This window comes from Triturus cristatus, chromosome 6, assembly GCF_964204655.1.
Source record: "Triturus cristatus chromosome 6, aTriCri1.1, whole genome shotgun sequence".
NCBI lineage: Eukaryota > Metazoa > Chordata > Amphibia > Caudata > Salamandridae > Triturus > Triturus cristatus.
In genome coordinates, this window is record NC_140589.1 from 1,770,024,543 (window position 1) to 1,770,044,052 (window position 19,510).

At 45.9% G+C, this 19,510-nt stretch overlaps 1 protein-coding gene across 1 annotated transcript in view; it reads left to right on the top strand.

The window, feature by feature from the left end:
- Positions 1-19,510, top strand: part of INTS9 (integrator complex subunit 9) — a 421,484-nt gene that overhangs the window by 177,685 nt on the left and 224,289 nt on the right. Inside the window, exon 6 of the mRNA XM_085613054.1 lies at positions 16,617-16,703. Coding sequence (XP_085469180.1) covers positions 16,617-16,703 — 87 coding nt within the window. The remainder of the gene's footprint in view (positions 1-16,616; positions 16,704-19,510) is intronic.

The following is a 19,510-nucleotide window of genomic DNA, read 5'->3' on the forward strand; positions in this document are numbered from 1 at the left end:
GTGGGAGCTTTTATGAAAGGGTTTCACGTTGGACAGTTTATGTCAGCACGTACAAGGGGTTGGGGTTTTATTCAGCGTTAAGATGTTTATATCAGTACGGGCTAGACTTTGGGGTTTTATTTAGCATTCAGTTTTCATGCGCTGGATTAATTTGAACTTTTGAGTGTATGTTATGGGGTTACGGGGTGGTGGGACACATTGAGCACGTTGAATTTCTGGTTTCAATCGCAAACAAGGGTTAATAGAGGGTAAAACGATCGGGGTGTGCAGTTTAAACCACATTATTGTTACTTTAATGCAGTATTTGTATTATTTTCATTTTGATGGTTGAGATGTCTGCATTATCATTCTTTTCAGTGACCCCTGACGAAGGGCCCTTGTGGCCCGAAATGCATTGGGTGATAAGAAATAAATACCTTTGATGAGCCAACTTGTTGTGCATGATTCATTTCAACGTGTCGCTGTCGAAGGCCCGGAGGGCATGCAGGAGACATTTGAATATGTAAATATAATGGATCATGTTGGAATTGCGCTGTTCCCACCGTGATGGTGCAAGTATGGATGAACTGTGGATGAAGGTTTCGTGATTACAGCTTGGTTTACTTTAAAAATGAAGATTTTGGTAAACAGCAAAAAGAAGAAAAATAGTTGTGTAAAATATGGAAATATTCCTGTTTCTGCAGTGCGACAGTTTGGAGCGCAAGCGCGTGTCCTTTTGGAATCTCTTTCAGTTCTATCCCCAGGCATGCCGTCGACTCCGGCTTGGTATTTTCCGGCGCCGAGATAGTCTACTCCGGCTCCCCGGACTCCTTCAGCTGCTGAGTCTGCTCCACCTCGGATTCGATCGACGTCGAGATTCAATGTCGAGGCTTCTCCATCGACGCCGCTGGTGTCTTCTCTGGTGCCACATGTGGCTCCACCGACGCCGTTGCCTAAGCAACGCTCCAGAAGAGAGGCTCAGAGATTGCTTGAGGAGGAGGAGTATTTGCAAGAACAGGAGGAAATAGACATTGTGGACTCTGTGGATGGGTTTGAAGGCCTTCAGGAAGCTAGTGGCCTAGATACTTCCCTTGAGTATGACTTACCATCTGCAAGTGGATGTGTTGTGCAGGACGTTGTACCATACCATGTTGTCATAAAGAAGGCAGCTGATTTATTGGGCCTTAAACTTCCCTCTACTGAGATTAAGTCCAATATACTGACGGAAGTTTTGAATACTTCTTCATCAACTCCTGAGCCCCTACTTCCATTCACAGATGCCTTAATAGATCCAATTCTGGAGGTGTGGCAGAAGCCTTTGTCTGCTCCGGCTGTATCTCGTTCTATCTCGAAAAGATACAAGCCTGCCCCTGGTGATCCGGCTTTTTTGTCATCACATCCAACACCGGAGAGTCTAGTTGTTCAAGCTTCATGCTCAAAACAGTCTTCTGGTGCTTTTCCCACCATTTTGAGTGACAGGGACTCAAAAAAGACAGAGCAAGCTGCAAAGAAAGTGTTTTCATCTGCGAGTATGGCTCTAAAGTCAACTAATGCGACTTGACTTCTTGGATGATATATACATGCATTGATGGACTCTGTTGTTCAATTGTCTCCTAAGTTGCCTGAGGAGGATCGTGCCAACTTCTTGGAAGTCCTTTCAGATTCGCAGGCCGCAGCACGACAAGTGATTCAGTCAGGCATGGACACTGCTGACTCTGTGGCTCGTGTTATGGGGTCTTCTGTGGCTACAAGGAGACAGGCTTGGCTCAAGTCTTCAGGTTTTTCGGCTGATGTGCAGACGACCTTGTTGGATTTGCCCTTTGATGGGTCAAGGCTCTTTGGTTCTAAGGCCGACTCAGCCTTAGAACGTTTCAACGATCTTTAGGCCTCCAGGTGCAGTCTAGAGGTACAAGAGATATCGGGGCTTTGGCAGATCTGCTTCCTTTCGTGGCCGCCAACAATTTCAGCAGAGCCATCAACAACAAAATCCCTTGTACAAATCGTACAGAGAGAAGAATAAGAGAGGCCTCAGGGGTGCGAATCGTCAACAGACCTCTTCCTCTTCCTCTACCTCACCTCCTGCCACCGTTGGTACATCAGGAAAGCAGTTCTAGATTCCCCATCTTAGAACATGTTGGTCCAGTTGGAGGTCGGGTGTCCCACTTTCTACAAGATTGGAGACTGATCACATCGGATCATTGGGTCTTGAATCTTGTAGAGAATGGGTACGCCCTCCCATTTTTGGAGTTTCCTCCTCCTTACCCTCCTCACCAGGGTGGTTGTTCAGAAGACCACTTGTTGCTTTTGCAGCAGGAGGTTCTTACATTACTCCAAAAAGATGCGATAGAGGTGGTTCCGGAGCAGGAAAGGGGTCAGGGTTGTTACTCCCGATATTTCCTGATCCCCAAAAAGGATGGTTGTTTGAGACCAATCTTGGACCTCAGGATTTTGAACCTTTACCTCAGGCAGGAAAAGTTCAAAATGTTGACTTTGGCTCAGGTTCTCCTTGCGCTGCAACAGGATGACTGGATGGTGTCCATCGATCTGCAGGATGCGTATTTTCATCATCCCATCCTGAAGTCACATCGGAAGTATCTCGGGTTCACGGTGGGATCGCAACATTACCAGTTTGCGGTTCTTCTGATCAGTCTCACTTCCGCGCCTCCAGTCTTTACAAAGGTGATGGCGGTGGTAGCGGCTCATCTCAGAAGGTCACGGGTTCCTGTTTTCCCCTACCTGGACAACTGGCTGTTGAAAGCGGAGTCTCCAGAGTTGGTTTCGCGCCACTTGCAAGTGACAACGCAACTGTTGTTCAAGTTGGGTTTTTCGATAAATGTACCCAAATCTTACCTGGTGCCTTCTCAGCGCAGCCTGTTCATAGGGGCAATACTGGACACTTATGTGTGTCGGGCATTCCCACCTCCGCAGAGGATTCTCGACATACAGGAAATGATTCCTTTATTTCACGATGGAGCGGTTGTTCCAGTCCTGAAGTTTCTTCGCCCGGCACATGAGGGCACTCCAGTGGTGCCTCCGCAGGCAGTGGTATCAGCACAATGGAGATCTCGGGGAGAACATCAGAATCTCCAGAGGAGCTGCAGTGGAGCTGTCTTGGTGGAGTGTGCAGGGCAACCTGTCTCAAGGAAAGCCCTTTCAGCCTCCTCCGCCGGTGGCCACAGTGATCACGGATGCCTCCACTCTAGGGTGGGATGCTCATCTGGGGGATCTGGAGGTCAAAGGTCTTTGGTCTCCAGAGGAAGGTTGCTTCACATCAACCTTCTGGAATTGCGGGCGATACGTTTGGCACGGAAGGCTTTTCTCCCTTTCCTTCGCGGTCAGTCGGTTCAGGTCCTGACGAACAACACTACCGCGATGTGGTACATCAACAAACAGGGAGGTGTAGGGTATTATCGCCTCTGTCGAGAGGCTCTGCGGCTCTGGTCCTGGGCTCAGAGCCAACGGATTTGTGCATTTGCAAATCATCTAGCCGGTGTGCTGAATGTTCGTGCAGACAGTCTCAGTCGGCGTTACTCAGCCGATCACGGGTTGCGGCTTCATCCGGAGGTGGTCCACCGCATCTTTCAGATGTGGGGATCTCCTCGGTTGGACCTGTTTGGCACTCACGAGAACGCGCACTGCCCGTCATTCTGTAGTCTCCAGTTTCCGATGCAGGGGGGCGTTGGGGGACGCGTTTCAGTTGGAGCTCACAACTCCTTTACCCGTTTCCTCCCATACACTTAATTCCTCGGGTTCTGAGGAAGATTCGCCATGACCGGGTCTAAGTTATATTGATCGCCCCGTGATTGGCCAAGAAGGGTGTGGTACACAGACCTACTTCACCTCTCGTCGCACCCTCGGCTCCGTCTCCGTCTCAGGTCAGACCTCCTCTCGCAATCGCAGGGGCAGGTTCTACACCCCCACCTCCAGAGCTTGTACCTTCATGCCTGGAGATTGAACGGGGCAACCTGAGTTCTTTCTCTCTCCCGCCAGAGATAGTGGACGTTATTTTATCATCCAGGCGACACTCCACTAAGTCTGTTTACTCTTCCAGATGGTCCAGATTTGTTAAGTGGTGCGGAGAGAGAAACATTGACCCTTTGAAGGCCCGCTTGTCTAATATTTTGGAGTTTTCTTTAGCACAGCAAGGTTGTGCTGTAGCCACTGTTAAGGGCTATTTATCGGCTTTGTCGGCCTTTTTATGTTTGCCGGACCAGCCGTCTTTATTTAAGTCCCCCATTGTCATGAGGTTCATTAAGGGCCTTACAAATAAGTTTCCTCCCATACCTTTCATTATTCCTCAGTGGGATTTGAATCTCGTACTCACTTTTTTAATGGGTTCTCCGTTTGAGCCTCTTCACTCTTGCCCGTTGAGGCTTCTTTCTTTTAAAACGTTTTTCTTGATTGCCATCACCTCGGCTAGGAGGGTAAGTGAGCTTCAAGCTCTTAGTCCGAAACCTCCTTTCCTGATCATTCATGCGGATAAGTTGGTTATAAGGACCAGGGCTGCTTTCCTTCTCAAGGTGGTTACCCCTTTTCATATAGGACAATCCATCACTTTACCTACCTTGGATTGGACTAGAGATCTGAGGCTGGACGATCAGCTCTTCGTGGGCTACGTTGGGAAAATGAAAGGCAAGGCAGTGCACAAGAGGACGCTCTCCCGGTGGATTATCTTGTGCATCAAGATTTGCTACGCCCTGGCCAAGAAGGAACCGCCTGAAGGTATCGTAGCTCATTCCACCAGTGCTAAGTCTACTTCTTCTGATTTGGCAAGCGGTGTTCCTGTTCTTGATATCTGTAAGGCAGCAACTTGGGCCTCCCTCCACACCTTTGCAAAGCATTACTGCTTGGACTCTGAGGTTAGGAGGGATGGCCATTTTGCTCGCTCTGTTTTGCAGGATTTTTTGGTCTAGTCAGGTGGACACCCTCCTCCGGGTGAGGTACGGCTTTGGGAATCTATTCAAAAGGTGAGGAATCCACAGGCAGAAGTATCCATCAGAAGAACAAGTTACTTACCTTCGGTAATGCTTTTTCTGGTGGATACAATATCTGCTGTGAATTGCTCACGCTCCCACCCGCCTCCCCGTTGTCCACCGGTTTCTTCCCAAAAATGTTTTATTTTAATATGTCTTAATCATGTTTATATTTTAATATTGAGAAATGATTTTTCTGTGGCTATTTCTCTATGCCTTTCTTGATTATGCATTTGTGAATTTATATTTATGTATATATTTGATATGCTATGTGTGCATTTGAAAATGTGTCGGTCCGCCCGTTTGCCTCGATGGCACTGAAAAAATGGGTGGCACGGACGTCAGCACGCCGATGAGGTCCTTATGTGGCTCCGATGACGTCATACGGTGCCGCGAGCGGAGCCGTGCTATTGTGACGTCCTCGTCGACGTGGGAGAGCTAGGAAAGAATTTCCCCACGGAATGCTGGAGCAGGGGGTATTCAAAAGGTGAGGAATCCACAGGCAGATATTGTATCCACCAGAAAAAGCGTTACCGAAGGTAAGTAACTTGTTCTTTTCAACAATACAATGTTATTCTATGGGAGGAAATGCAGTCAGCAATATGCAGGTAAGTAAACAGTTACAGTATTGAGTTCCTGCATAAAGAATCAGTACCAGGTAAGGTTCAGGTAAGTGACAAAACTGCACCACTAGCGACACTGGGGCGGCCGAGTGCAAAGGTCAAACTCGCTATGGTAACCAAGCCTCCGGGGGTTAAGGGAAGCACGGGGGGGGCCACAAGGCAGCACCAAAGTTACACCTCCAGTGGCATAGGGGCGGCCAGGTGTAGCGTGCCAACACAGCGGTGGGGCCCCAATGCAAACCAATAGGGAATCTCAAAGTCCGAAAAAGGCTGTAGGCTCAGACCAGGAGGCCGATCGAAGGAGACCTACAACTGCACAGGTAAGCTGGGATGTGCAGGCGTGTCAGGACACCGTTGGTTGATCTCCTCACGACCCAGGGACTCCGGGTGCAGGGATGTCCTCTGGCATCAGAAAACAGCTTACTTGTGCAAGTCTCGGTTGGGGGGGCCATCGTGCTGAGGCTGCAGGCATCTACATGGAGTCTGGCAGGGGTCAGCCTACGGTGGACTTTTGCTCTGAAATGCTGGGGAACCTTTGCTGGACTGGTGGGCCACTGGGACTCTGGCCATGGGTGTCGGGTTCAGAGGTAGTCTGTTTTGCAGTTTCACAGGCAGGGCTTTGGAATTTGAAAGTTGTTTTTCTTTCGGACAAGTCCGCTGTCCATGGGAGATCAGGAATCTTTATAGAAGGCAGGCAGTCCTCCCAGGGTGTTTGAGGTTGCTGGTCTGAAGGACGAGTCGTAGAAGCTTGCAAAATTCGAAGTTCGCAGACAGGCTTGCAGGGCTGGGACCGAGTCAGTGGCTTGGGCCTCTTATTGTGCAGGGATCGGCTCTTCTTTGTCCTCTTCTTTGTAGGTCGTTGGTAATCTGAGGATTAAGGGTCAGGAGTGCCCCATAATACTAACTTTAGGGGCCTTACGGAGGTCAAAAGGTAGTAGCCAATCAATCAGTCGGCTTTGTAGAGCGTGGCTGCATCACTCATGAGGGTCTTGAGGCGCTGGGAGGACGATCTGCCAGTTCTCCGATTGGTTAAACATCCAGGTCTTGAGGTCCTTCCTGAACTGCTGGAGCGATGGTGATGCTCTGAGGTGCAAGTGGAGGTTAGCCGCCAGGTGGGAGAAGGAGAAGCCTCCGCTGTTGGTCCAGCGGATGCGATTAGTGACTGCTCGGAAGAGGGATTCAGAGCAGAGTTTCCTTGTAGGTAGGTGGAAGTTCATTCAAGTGTTGAGGTACGCCGGTCCTTCATTGTGTAGTGCCTTAAAGTCATGGTTGAGCAGCTTGAACTGGCATCTCTTCGCGACTGATAGCCAGTGGAGTTTCCTGAGGTGAGGGGTGATGTGTGTCCGCCTGGGAAGATCGAGGATGAGACTGGCTGCAATGTTCTGGATAGTGTGGAGTTTCGTCATGAGTTGGGTGGTGGTTTCAACGTAGAGGGAGTTGCTGTAGTCTAGTCTACTGATGACGAGAGCTTGTGTGACAGTTGGCCTGATGTTGGGTGAGCATTTGGAGGGTGAGGCAGCAGGCAGAGGAGACAGCGTCTTCATGGAGGGCTTACTGTCAAGGATGATGCCTAGGTTGCGGGCGTGTTCGGTGGGTTTGGCCATTGAGCGACTTATTTTTGGGGTGCCTACACCCTTTGTATGTCCACTCCCTCTGGGGATGGGGCATATCACTAACCCTATTGGCTAGAGTCCTCCAAATAATATGGAGGATTCTGAAAGGATGGGGCTACTTCATCTCAGGGCACCTAAGGGGCTGAGAGGGGACACACCTCTCTTGCTTACTAATTTTCCCGCTCACCTTGCCACCAAAAATGGTGCTTGGACAGGGGGGCAGGCATCGCCACTAGCTGGAGAGATCCTGGTCAGCATAACAAAGGACGGGAAGCCTTTGAGGCTTACTGCCTTTCTATGCTGTCCCTGCTTAGGGGTAGGTGTAAAGCACCTACACCCAGAGCAGGCTCTGTTTCTGAACAACAAGAGCAAAAGGCTCCCACCTCAGGGGGATAGAAACATGTTTAGAGGTAGCAGGCTGGTGGGGACCAGTCAGGCAAACACTAGCAAGATGGTAGGATTTCAGGAGGCCCCTCTGAGGTGCTCCCTGGCTGCATTTCTTAATAAATCCAACCCAGGCATCAGTGTTAGTTTATTAAACAGAGATATTTGGTACCAAATATCTTGGAATTCAGTGAAGCCATCATGGAGCTGTGCAACTCTTAGTGACAAGCTCCCAGCCAATGTAGTCAGTATGGCTTCACTGTGCAATCATAATATCTAAGAATGGACTTAGACATTATAGGGGCATATCTGTTCATGCAGTTATGCCCTCACATAATGTATAGTGCACCCTGCTAATGGCTGTAAGGCCGACTTAGCTATGCCTCTTGCAGTGCTGGTAGGCTTGGCACACAGGGATGTGTGCCAGGTAAACTCTTCACTTTTATCTGCACCAAAACATGCTGACTCCTGTGGCAGTATGCCTGTGTTTGGTGAGGGGTCTCTTATGGTGGCATAATACATGCTGCAGCCCTTAGAGACCCCTCTGGTCACAAGGCCATTGGTACCACTGATACCTTTTAGAAGGGACTTATATGTGAACCAGAGGTGTGCCAGTTGTGGAAACAGAGGTACAGTTTTAGAAAAGAACAGAGATACTGGAAACCTGGTTAGCAGGAACCCAGTGCACACTCCGTCAAAGATGCATCAGTCAGGCAAAAAGTGGGGGGTAACCATGTCAAAAAGGGTACTTTCCTACATTCACCATGTGGTTTGTGCAAATAGAAGTGGATAGTGGATCTGGGAAGAAAGAAGAGAAAGAACTAAGAACAATGGATCTCGAAGAAATGGGAATAATGCGGGCGTACAGAGCAAATTATGTATCTTCCAAAAGAACCCAGAGCACTGGGTTTTTTGTACCTGTGTTAACTTGTTGTTTCTTTAAGGTTGGTAGGTGGCCTCCCTTCCTCCTAGAGCACCAAGCCTTATGAGATATCATTTTTCTGTGTGTGTCTACGTTACCCGGTCACTGTCTGTGTGATTACATTATATATCTTGATGGCATATAATTAATAACTGTATGAGTAAAAGCAATATGCACGGTTGAGGAAGTGCGGATGTGTACAGAAAAGTTAAGATTTGCTGATCCCAGACTTCCTTTTGCTGCATGACTCATGCATAATTGTCACTGTCAACATTCACTGGATCTACCTCCTGGACCGGGTTTACGGTATATATGCTTCCCTGGACAAAACCTTCCCCTCCCTCACAACCACAACTTCTTGTGGAATGTCCCCCCGGCTAAGTAAGTAATAATAATCGTTATTGCTTGATTACTTAAAATTATTGCAATCACAACAACTTCACATCTCAATCTTAAAAACTAGATTAATCATTAAAAATTCATTACGAGCAAAACATCTTCTCATCACATAAAATAAGAAACAGTCCTATACATACAAGTTTAAAACTTATCAATCAAATAAAATCCAATCACATAACATCAATAATTACAGAATAATATTGCACATTTTATATTTTAAAGGTGACGGCGTGCACAGCATATTGTTTTCTTATACACAATGTAAAGATAGTCTTACGAATAACCATTAATTTCAGCTGGAAAACTTTACACATGTTGTAATTCAAAGCATTAAAGCTAAGATGCAAAATTACATGAAACAAAAAAGTTTCTAATGTACATTTCATGCATAAATTAAATTTCAAGGTGCTAATGTGCAATTATTGCAGAAACCATCATATCAAAGCAATAATAAATTGCGTCAGTGTACTGTAAAGTGCTAATATGTGATTATTACAACGACCATCATATTAAAACAATAATAAAGTGCATCAATTTACAGTAGTAGTGGCACGTCTGTTTTAACATGTCAAATTGTCACCCTTGTAGCATTATTATTAAGTAGTAAAGATTATAAGCCAGATAATACTATTAGTCAGCACAACCATAAAAATACTGGAGATCTACCTTATTGTATCAAACATTTTTTCAACTGCCAATAACATTTTTACCACATGACACAATGGAATCGATTCGCCAGATAGTGACATCATTAAGGCCTGACGAGCAGATCTCACCCCGCTCTTCAAGAAATATGGTCTCAAAACTGTACGTCGAAGCTTAATAAACTTGGGGCACACATACACTATATAGACTAGTGTTTCCTGAGGCCAACCACAAAGTCTGCAGTTAGAGTCCTGCCACTGCTTGATCCACGATTGCGTGCCCTCCTTTGTTGGGTTTAATCCCATACGTAACCTTAAAAAGTATTTTTAAACTTTGCTGAGAAAAAAACATTCAAATACGGCTGACTACGCAGGGATTGGTACGAATTAATCGCATACCATGCATAATTTTTCTCTGCTAATTCAATTTTATCCAATTTAAGTGATTCAGTTTTAATAAGCTTTTTTAAAATTAACTTGTAATTGGGCATTTTCAGATCTTGCAGTGCAACTTACAGGCCGATATCTCTTAGGGAAGTTAAAATATAAGATCTCCATTTAGCCGCATAGACAGACTTGTCTATTTCTTGCCAACAAATGTTCCCTAAGGATGCTGGTACTGATGTTGACTGTGCAACCATGCATTTAAAAAAAGCTCCTTTTCATACCAGGCTCTGTCTCTGGAGACCAAACTCAATTCTTATTCCTGCTTGACACACTGATTTGTCAATCCCAAAAGTAGCTTTGAAGACCTTGGCAACCAATAGGTCAAGCATCTTCAAATCTTTCCCTCTAATATTGGGAGAACCATGTATGAGGGTTGGTTGTAATTTGGCTTTAATTACTTGAAGAATAAAATCATATGATTGGCATTTCAGTGACTTTTTAAGACATTTAAAAGCGTGGATCAAGGTCACAGCCTTGGCCCTTAGATCCTTAAAATGAAATTTAAGAGACACACGGTTGTCAAACACCACCCCTAGGTATCTATACATCTTAACAGTGTCAATTATACCTGCTCTTACCTTCCAGGAATTAAACTTTTGTTTTGCTACACCAATTTTCATCACTTTGGTTTTTTTTACATTCAATTCAAGGCCATTCTGTTGGGTGAAGTAATCAAAGGCGGTAATAAGTCTTTGTAGGCCGATAGGAGTATGATTCACGAGGATGGTGTCATCGGCATACTGGAGGTAACTAATTTTCTCCCCCCCCCCCCATCCTAGGAACATGCCCATTAACAACATCCAATTGTTGGGAAAGATCTGATAAAAATAAACTAAATAGACAGGGGATAAAGACACAACCCTGCTTTAGGCCGTTATATGTTCTTATTTTCCTTGATAAGGATTTCCCATCACCCAACTTAACTTGAACCCAAGTATCGGTATACAAAAGAATGATAGCCTTCAACAGTTTCCTTGAAATGCCCCGATCCACCAATTTTTTCCATAACAGGTTTCGTGGCACAGAGTCGAAGGCTACCTTAAGATTAAACAAAAGTAATGTATACATTTTGTTTATTTAAGACAGCCCTCTCCGCAAGTAAGGTTAAAGTCAGCAAATTTGTGATAGTGGATTGTCCTTTCCGGAAACCAGTCTGATTAAATGGAATAATGCCCTCCTGCGTAGCCCAGTCTTCCAATTCTATCAAGAGAGTAGAAGCGAACACATTTGCATCGACATCAGTAAGCGATATTAATCGATAGTTTGCAGGGTTGGCCATCCGGCCGCTCTTATAAATGGGTTGCAGTATGCTGCCTCGCCAAGATTCAACACTTCCCTGAATAGACAATGCAAAATGCCAGCCCACATGTCACCATTAGCACGAAACAGGACATTAGGTAACCCATTGGGTCCGGGGGCACCATTTGCTCGAAGCCTACTTAGCAGGGTCAATACTTGATCACAACTCGGGATTTCCAGGTCAAGATTTGGATCAAAACTGGGGTCGATAAGATGGTCAATGGAATTCAAATCCAGGCACTCTCCGTTCCCCACATTGGTTGATAATATATTATTCCCCACTCATCCATCTAATGTATCAATAGGATTTTCCATATGTATTTTGGCGGGAAACAACATTTTTTGAGTATTTACATGGGTATTAATTTTCCTAGTCTAACCGGCTACAAATTTCCCCACAAGGGAACTTGTAAAAAAGTTCCATTTAATTAATCATATTCATATCGCCCTGGGCGCCCAAGTCACATTCCTTTAGTAATACCTGAGCGGTTTGCATAATTTCCTCCTCTTTGGCTAAATGCCAAACCAGCCTCTTCAGGTTATATGCATAATGTGCCATATTGGGAAGATCATTCGTTTTAGAGTGATACTTCACAAGAAGATTCAATTTTACAATCTGGGGGTTGTGATCACTTTCTGGCCGGCCGATTACCTTATAGTCAGACATATTTGATCTCAGGATGTCTGATACAAATGTGTAATCAATGATTGAACCATGTTTAGAATTCTTAAACGTTGGAGTAAACCTAGATTTTTCTTTTAACTGGCTGACTCCAGCCTCAGACATAATGTCACAGCATTCTTTTGCCAGACCTTCAGACTTACAGTTAAAATCTGAGAACCGGCTTAGTTGCAAATTAAAATCACCTGATACTATTAAACCAGCATCTGGGTGTTGAACTATTAATGTGGTCAGCACATCCCGCAAGATATATAACTGTGCAGACTTGTTTTTACTGGCACTCGGATACACGTTAAGGATAATTATACTCAGATCAGTGGTGTTTACCACAAGACCTTGTAGCCACCCCAGATTGAAATCTATTTATCCACAACTAGGTTTAAGTCAGCCGCAATGTAACATGCCAATCCACATTTAGCACGGCCACATTTTTTGGTTTTCACTGCCGGTATAATATATTCATTAAATCCAGACAAAGGGGTCATCTGTTCACACCCTGTTTCCTGGAATAATAGAATTGCAAATGAATTTAGAAATAATATTGTATCTGGGTCTGACAATAAATGGAGCAATCCGTGGACATTCCAGGAGCATAGACTTATTTCATTTACATTAACATCCATAGCTCCGGTTATTCAATTACTGTCTCCACGGGAAACCTTTGCCAATGAAGCAGGCAGCCAAGACCAGTCCTCCATTCGCACATTATTTTTGGATAGCCACTCGCAGAGCCTACCCTCTGTTTGGGAATTGGTGATCAACAGCCCAGAACTGCAAGATTGATTGTTTAACGGGCCCGCTGCTCCGACCACCGAGCCACTTCTGCGGGGCAAAAAGACGGGGGGGTTTGCCGTTGCTGCTCAGTCTGCTTCCCTCTGTCACGGTTCTTAGTTCTCCGTTTGTCCCCTCTTCTCCACTTTCTGCTTCCTGCTTCTCGCTTTGTTCCCGCTGCTCAACTGCCCCCGCTCTGCCCACCGCGGGGGGCGAACTTAGCTGGTCTCCGCCTCGGTCAAAGATGGTTTTACGGGCCCCCGTGTAGAAAAAAAAATCGATGGGTACCAGCGGGGGCCAGGGGCCGAAGTCCGAGAGCTGGTGAACTGCGAGACACGTGGCAGCAGGCAGGAGGCAGCAGCGAGGCGTCTTCCGTGCTCGCTGTAGACAGAACAACGTGAAAACCCCGGCTAATTAATTTGTGGAATGTCGCTGCTTTGAGTCCTTTAGCCATGGAGCAATGGGCCTGTGCAAACTAGGAAACGGATGTATGTGGTTGTGTCAGGCAGAGTTGCCTTTCCATTCAATACTGTTGTCTCAGGCCAGGTGCCAGTGCCCAGGTGAGAGATAAGCTCACCCGCTTGAGTGGGTGCGGTCGGTTCAGGGATAGCCTCCTCTCATTGGGCCAGAGTCTGAAGAGCAGTTTTTGTTTTCCTTAAACAGAAAAGAGCCTGTCAAGCTGTCACCCAATGATGATCTCGAGAATGTGGCATGTGTTGAGTAGCAGTATTCATTCTTCAAGGGCCTAATGGAACTTTTCCTTATATCCAGCAAAAGTGAGGGCAAAATGAGGATTGAAACGGGCATCTATGGGAAAATTGTGTCTTGGGCCAAGGTCGGACGAAACAAGTTTAGACGTATTGTGATTCTGTTTCGCACCCAATGAAGCATCTTAAACAAACTGAACATGTGCATCGTCAACTGTGGTAGCAAACCGTGCAGAAAACTGCTTCACCCCTGGGAATTGAAAGTTAAAGGCATACTTCTTCTTTACACCACCCCTGTTCGTCAGATGAAAGAAATGCGAGCAGTGTCAGCTGGATCGGAACATACACTATAGGTGACTTCAGGGAACTGGTAGATGGAGACAGTGTCCCACTGCAGTCTTACCTTTTGGTCTCTTCCCTTCGAGTAACATGAGTGTAATTTGTGATTGTTTAGGCCTTAGTGGACAAGGGCAAAGAGAGTTATAAGCAAGCCTTGGTGCTTCATCTGAGGGAGTCCGACTTGGGTGCCTGTTGGTATCCTCTTCCAAATGCCTTAGTGACTTTAGTGACAGCTGGGGTTGGCCGTGCAAGGGCAGGCCAAGGAAGGATGAGCAGTGTTAATGGTCATTTACTTTATCGCAGTCTCCTTCAATAGTTACTACTGGTTTGTTTTTCTCATCTTTCCCTACATTTTCAGTGACATGGGCAGGTGAGGCATTGGCCATGCCTCGGTGGGCAACAACAGCAAAAATACTTGTGGTGAACATTTCTGTTTTGGAATTGGAAATTTCTATTTGGTCATTTGGCTCTTTTAATGCCTGCAAAACCCACAGAGACTTGGGGGCATATGTATCAAATACAGTTATTGCGATTCTCAAATTGCGATTTTTAGGGAATCGCTATTTGAGAATCACAAATCGGTATGTAATAAAAAATTCGCAAATATTTTGTGATTCCTTGGCATTCCTTAATTGCGATTAGCAAATTGCGAATCGTAATTAAGGAATACCTTCCCATTCATTCCTATGGGCTAGGCGGCCCATAGGAATGAATAGGAAGACATTCTCAATTCGCAATTAGAGAATCGCAAAATGAGAATGCAATTTCAAGGGTGCCAGGGTGTCAAAAGGACACCCTGTTGCACCCCTGAAATATGTATGTGTGCACAGGTGGTGCACATACATGCCCGAAGGGCATGTATGTGCGCCACATGGCACTTTGAAAAATGCAAAAAAGTGCATTTTTCAAAGAAATCGCAAATTACCACCAACTTGAAATTGGTGGTAATTTGCAATTCCTTAAGGCCAAATCACACTTTTTCTGTGCTTCATACAGTGCATTTAAGGAATCGCAATTTGCGATTCCTTAAATGCAATTGCAAAATAGAGAATCGCAAATTTTCCGATTCTCTAATTTGCGATGCCCTTTTGGGATGATACATCCTAAAAGGCCTTTTCCCGTTCGCAAACGGGCCGATTCTGAGAATCGGCCCGTTTGCGAACGGGAGAAGGGCTTGATACATATACCCCTCGGTTTATTGATTTCCTAGTAGAGTAGTAAGCTGTACACTCTGTGCTTTAAATGGGCTGGTACTGAGTACCAGCACTTCTTTGTGTTCTCCTTTTGAGTACCAGAACTTCTCCTTGTGTCAAGAGAGTATCGGTACTCCTAGTGGCAAGTTTGGGTCAGGCTCTGGGGTATGGGTAGGTGCAGCGCTTGTGTTGCTGAATAGGAAGCTTTGAGATTTAGCGTGTCTGTGAGGCGCTCTAATAGTCAATGGCGAGTGTATTCTAGCACTAGGTTACTGCTTCAGCCTTACACTCTAACTGACAGCGCGACAGGAATAAGGAGATGTGGCCTGACGTCTAGAGCTCCTGATATTGGAATTATCCCGCTGTCAAGAGTGTAAGGCTGCAACGCTGGGATGCAATTACCATTGACTGTCAGAGGGCCTTAGGTCCTTCGGCCAAGTTGGGCTCATGTGTGCAGTGTGCAGTTGGTACTTTTTTGCAGTTATATATGGCGCAAACTAAGCATGAGCGCATTAACGCGCTATACATGAGGAGCTCAAGTTTTAGATTAACGCATTCTGTGGTGAAATCTCAGCGTCAGCTCAACATCCTGTGATTCTGGGCAAATCACTTAATCACCCGTGCCATAAAAAGAAGAAGTATGCTTTCATATAAAACTTCTGCTTCGCATGTAATATGCTTTAAAGCTCTTGGGCCAAGTTGGGGCCATATAAAACTGCAACAAATACCAATTTGCTCTGCACTTTTTCACCAAACTTGGCAGATGGGCACTTGAATGCTTTACAATGAAATAGAAAATGCGGATATCTTTAAATGCCTTCTTAGAAGCCACGCCCCTACCAGAACTCAAGACCCACCTCATCAATTCGGTGAGTACTGGCACGTCTCTTTCTCCATTTAAAGCACCGTGTACACTTACTCGCTTATGCCTAGTACCTCTCCTGGGGTATAGGCCATCTACCAGACTCTCCAGCCATGTCTGTCCTGGGCTTTTCTTTCAATCTGGCTCCAGGTCAGAAAGAGCGCTGTACACTGCAGTGGTGTTAAACTATGAGGGAGAATGTGCAGCACCTTCTTCTTTGAAAGCTTTCCTAATGAGCAGCTAATGAAGGTTCCTAATGCACACCTGTAGCAGCCCTCTGCCTTCCTACTTCCTCCTGATTGTCATCCACACAAGAACCAGAGCTTTAAATCTCAACCACAATGTCCAAGTTTCCATATTGTCCAGGTCTGGCATCCGTGTGACTCACGAGAGCTCTGTCCTGACTCCTTTCATGCTTAGGTGACATGCCTAACATTACCACAGAACATATCCGTGCCGGTCTATATTCCTATTCACTTGATGGCGCTGTGATAACAAACCAGGACGAAACGTGTTTAACTCTGAGCAGACGTGATATAGGATCAGAAGTGAACATTTCGAAAGTGGTGAAAAATAAGCAAGAAGAACGTTTAGAAGATTTTTATTTTGTGTTTTGAGTTAAGATCGACCTAAATTTCTTGTATATTCTGCATTTATTTTAGTACACAACCTTGTTGTAATAACAAATTAGCACAAGGGTATCTTAAGTTCACCTCTCTTACCATGTGGCAAAGTAATGTCATTGTGATTGTGTGACAGTGTCCTTTCTCATATCTCAGACTTCTGATGGAAGAGCTGGTGAGCTTCATTGAACGAGTACCAAAGAATCAAGCTACCTCCCTGTGGAAGAACAAGGAATTACAGAGGTACTTGAGCATGAGTAAATTGTTGATCTGTAGTGTTTAAAATGGCCCAAATTGTATCGAAAGTACCTCAGATGAATGACAGCCACGGTAAATGAAAAATGTAAACGTATCACCCTAGCCACCAACTGCCACATAATCAGGGGCGTGGCTTCAGGGAGGTGTTTGGGGTATAGTAAATCGTTGGGTACAGGTGCTTTCAGACTGGTTTCACCTAGGATTTTTACATTTTACACACCGACAAAACATACACACACACTTTCTCTCTACTCTCTGTTTTGAAGTTCTTAAAACTGTTGGTTATTTTACAGCAATTTGTCTTTTAAGTAACCCTAATCCGCCCTTCTCTCCCTTTCAACTGCCGCTTTTGCCCCCTCATGCCCTGCTTCTCAAATAATGTATCATAACATGATATGCCACTGTGGTAGTTGGGAACTTTGAAGCTAATTCCGCCCCTGTCTTACTGACCAAGCTATGCCCCTGCACATAATAGGACAAATCTCAATTAAGATAGTAGTGGCCACCAGTGTAGTTTTGTGGCATTAAAAGAAGCAGAGGCATGACAGAGGGGTGGGTGACGCAGGGTCGTAGAACCCACTGCCACATCTAAAGTTGGCTAAGGCCAGCCTTCTGAAGCAGTCATGTACACGCATGCGCGAATGCTGCAATGGGGACAGATGCTGTATGAGTCCATCTGAGCACCAGCACCTGTTAGCTGAACTCAAATGGTGGCAGCACTCATACTGCGCATTAGCAGTCCTCATCCTTAAAACTAGTGGAGGAACATTGGAGGCTTCCCGCACCACTCTAATCGGACCCCATGGGACCTGTCTGGTCTAAATGCCCTGGGAAGTGTCCAGTTTGCACCCGATCCTACCAAGCATGAATTCTTCTTCTCTGGTGCATCAACACTAGCGACAAAACACTCTTGCGGCAACTCCAGGCCGCCGCAGTCCCCTTCACCAGCGCCTTGGTCCACCTGACCCCGCTCCAGTCCAGAGATGCTTTACGACTTGTTCAAGGAATCAGCCATTCCCGAATCTGTGTAATTTACAGCGCGTCAGCGCGTGCACTAACTCTAGTCTACGGGTAAGAGGTCTACGTAGAGTTGGCAGGACATTGTCTTTTGTGCTTTTAGCCGAGCTTTGAGTTATGGTGAGGAAGTTCACTGTGATAGCAGATCAGGCTATAAACACAAGGGCCTTTCCTGGAAATCGATCAGAGGTGCTTTGTCAATTTCCATAAATCAATGGGGACGTGCCCGGATTAGCATCAGACGGTGCGTTTGTTACCGTACCTGTTACTCGTAGATTTCATGCCAGGTGCCACCCTCGCAAGGAGGCGCCCTTTCCTCTTGTAGATTTATGTCGGGCGAGGGCTGTTACTCTTGTGGGCTCTGACCTAAGGTTTCAGTTTTCTGGAATTGAAAAAAACTTCCATCACATTGAACAGATTTGTGTCTTTCTAAGTTGGGTGCTAAAGTAGAATTCGTAGTTCATTTCATGTACCCTACTTGTAGACAGCACACAGAGCAGGAAGATGGCAGAAGTCCTTGTTTCTGATCTCATGCTCTGTGGCCCTTGTTTCGTACGAAAGATAAAAAGCTTCTCAAACGTAACCTTTCTGCCTCATTCGATGCACCTGCACTGTAATCCCCACAGGCTCATTTCCTTTGCTGTGCCTAAAGAGACAGGTTGCCCTCTGGTTGCACCTCTGTCCCTGGACGTTTTGCTGCTTTAGATCCCTGCCAGCCTAGCCCCCCTCTCGGCCCTGGCGTTGTGGGAAGTCCTCCGCCCTGGCACCAGCAGCAGCTCGCCAGGACTGTGCGCGATGGGTGTGGACAGGGCGCCCTGAACACTGACCTTCCCCCGGAGCTCTGTGCGGTCCTGAGAGGCTGCAGGATTATGATCCAGGCAGACCGCTGCCAACTCTGCTCTGATTTTAAATCCACGGGCCAAAGAATGTAAACAAGGCTCTGCAGGATCGGGTGGGGGAGACTCTGATGGCAGCAAGTAAACGTGACTGTGATATTAGAATCTTTACAACTCACCCGGCTTGTGCACATACTTCTGTGTGATTGCAATCTGCATACCAATAACCTGCAGATATGGACGCTGGTTGGTTTCTTTAAAACATTGTATTGTTTCTTCCCATTTAAACAATATATTTATTATTTGTGAGCCTACTCGTCATAAAACGTATTGCCGCACTGGCTTCAAGCCTGTTTCTCTCAACACACCCATCTGGTGCTTCCATATTTACATTATTTCGTCTGTGCATCATCCTTTCTCAGCTCGTCCTCTTGGCTTAGGCAATCACTTTTGTTCATACCTTTGACAGCTCGGATTGTCCAGTCGCAGCATGTCCCTGTTACTAGGCCTGGGCGTAGTTCGCGAAGTAGCACTTCGCGAAGCTACGCAAAGTGAAGTTCGCACTACGCGAGCTACGTGTAGCACTTCGCGAACTGCGTAGTACCTTGTTCGCACTGTCCCAGATGTCGTTTTCAATGATTGCACAGTGCGGACAAGCAACCGGCACTGTGCAATCATTGAAAATGGCATCTTGCACAGTGCGAGCTGTAGTTTTCTGCTGCTCGAGTAGATTTTTACTCGAGCTTCAGCTTTCTCAACGCGAACTGGTAGTTTCTCATCGCGAGCGGTCGCGAGCATACGCGACCACTCGCAATGAGAAACCTGACCCCCTTGCGTTGGGAATCTCGCCGAGAGGTTTATTTTCCATTTTTTTTTTTTTTTTTAAATTATTTTTATTGCAGGAATTAGTAAATCTTTACATAATCGGCCAGCATTACA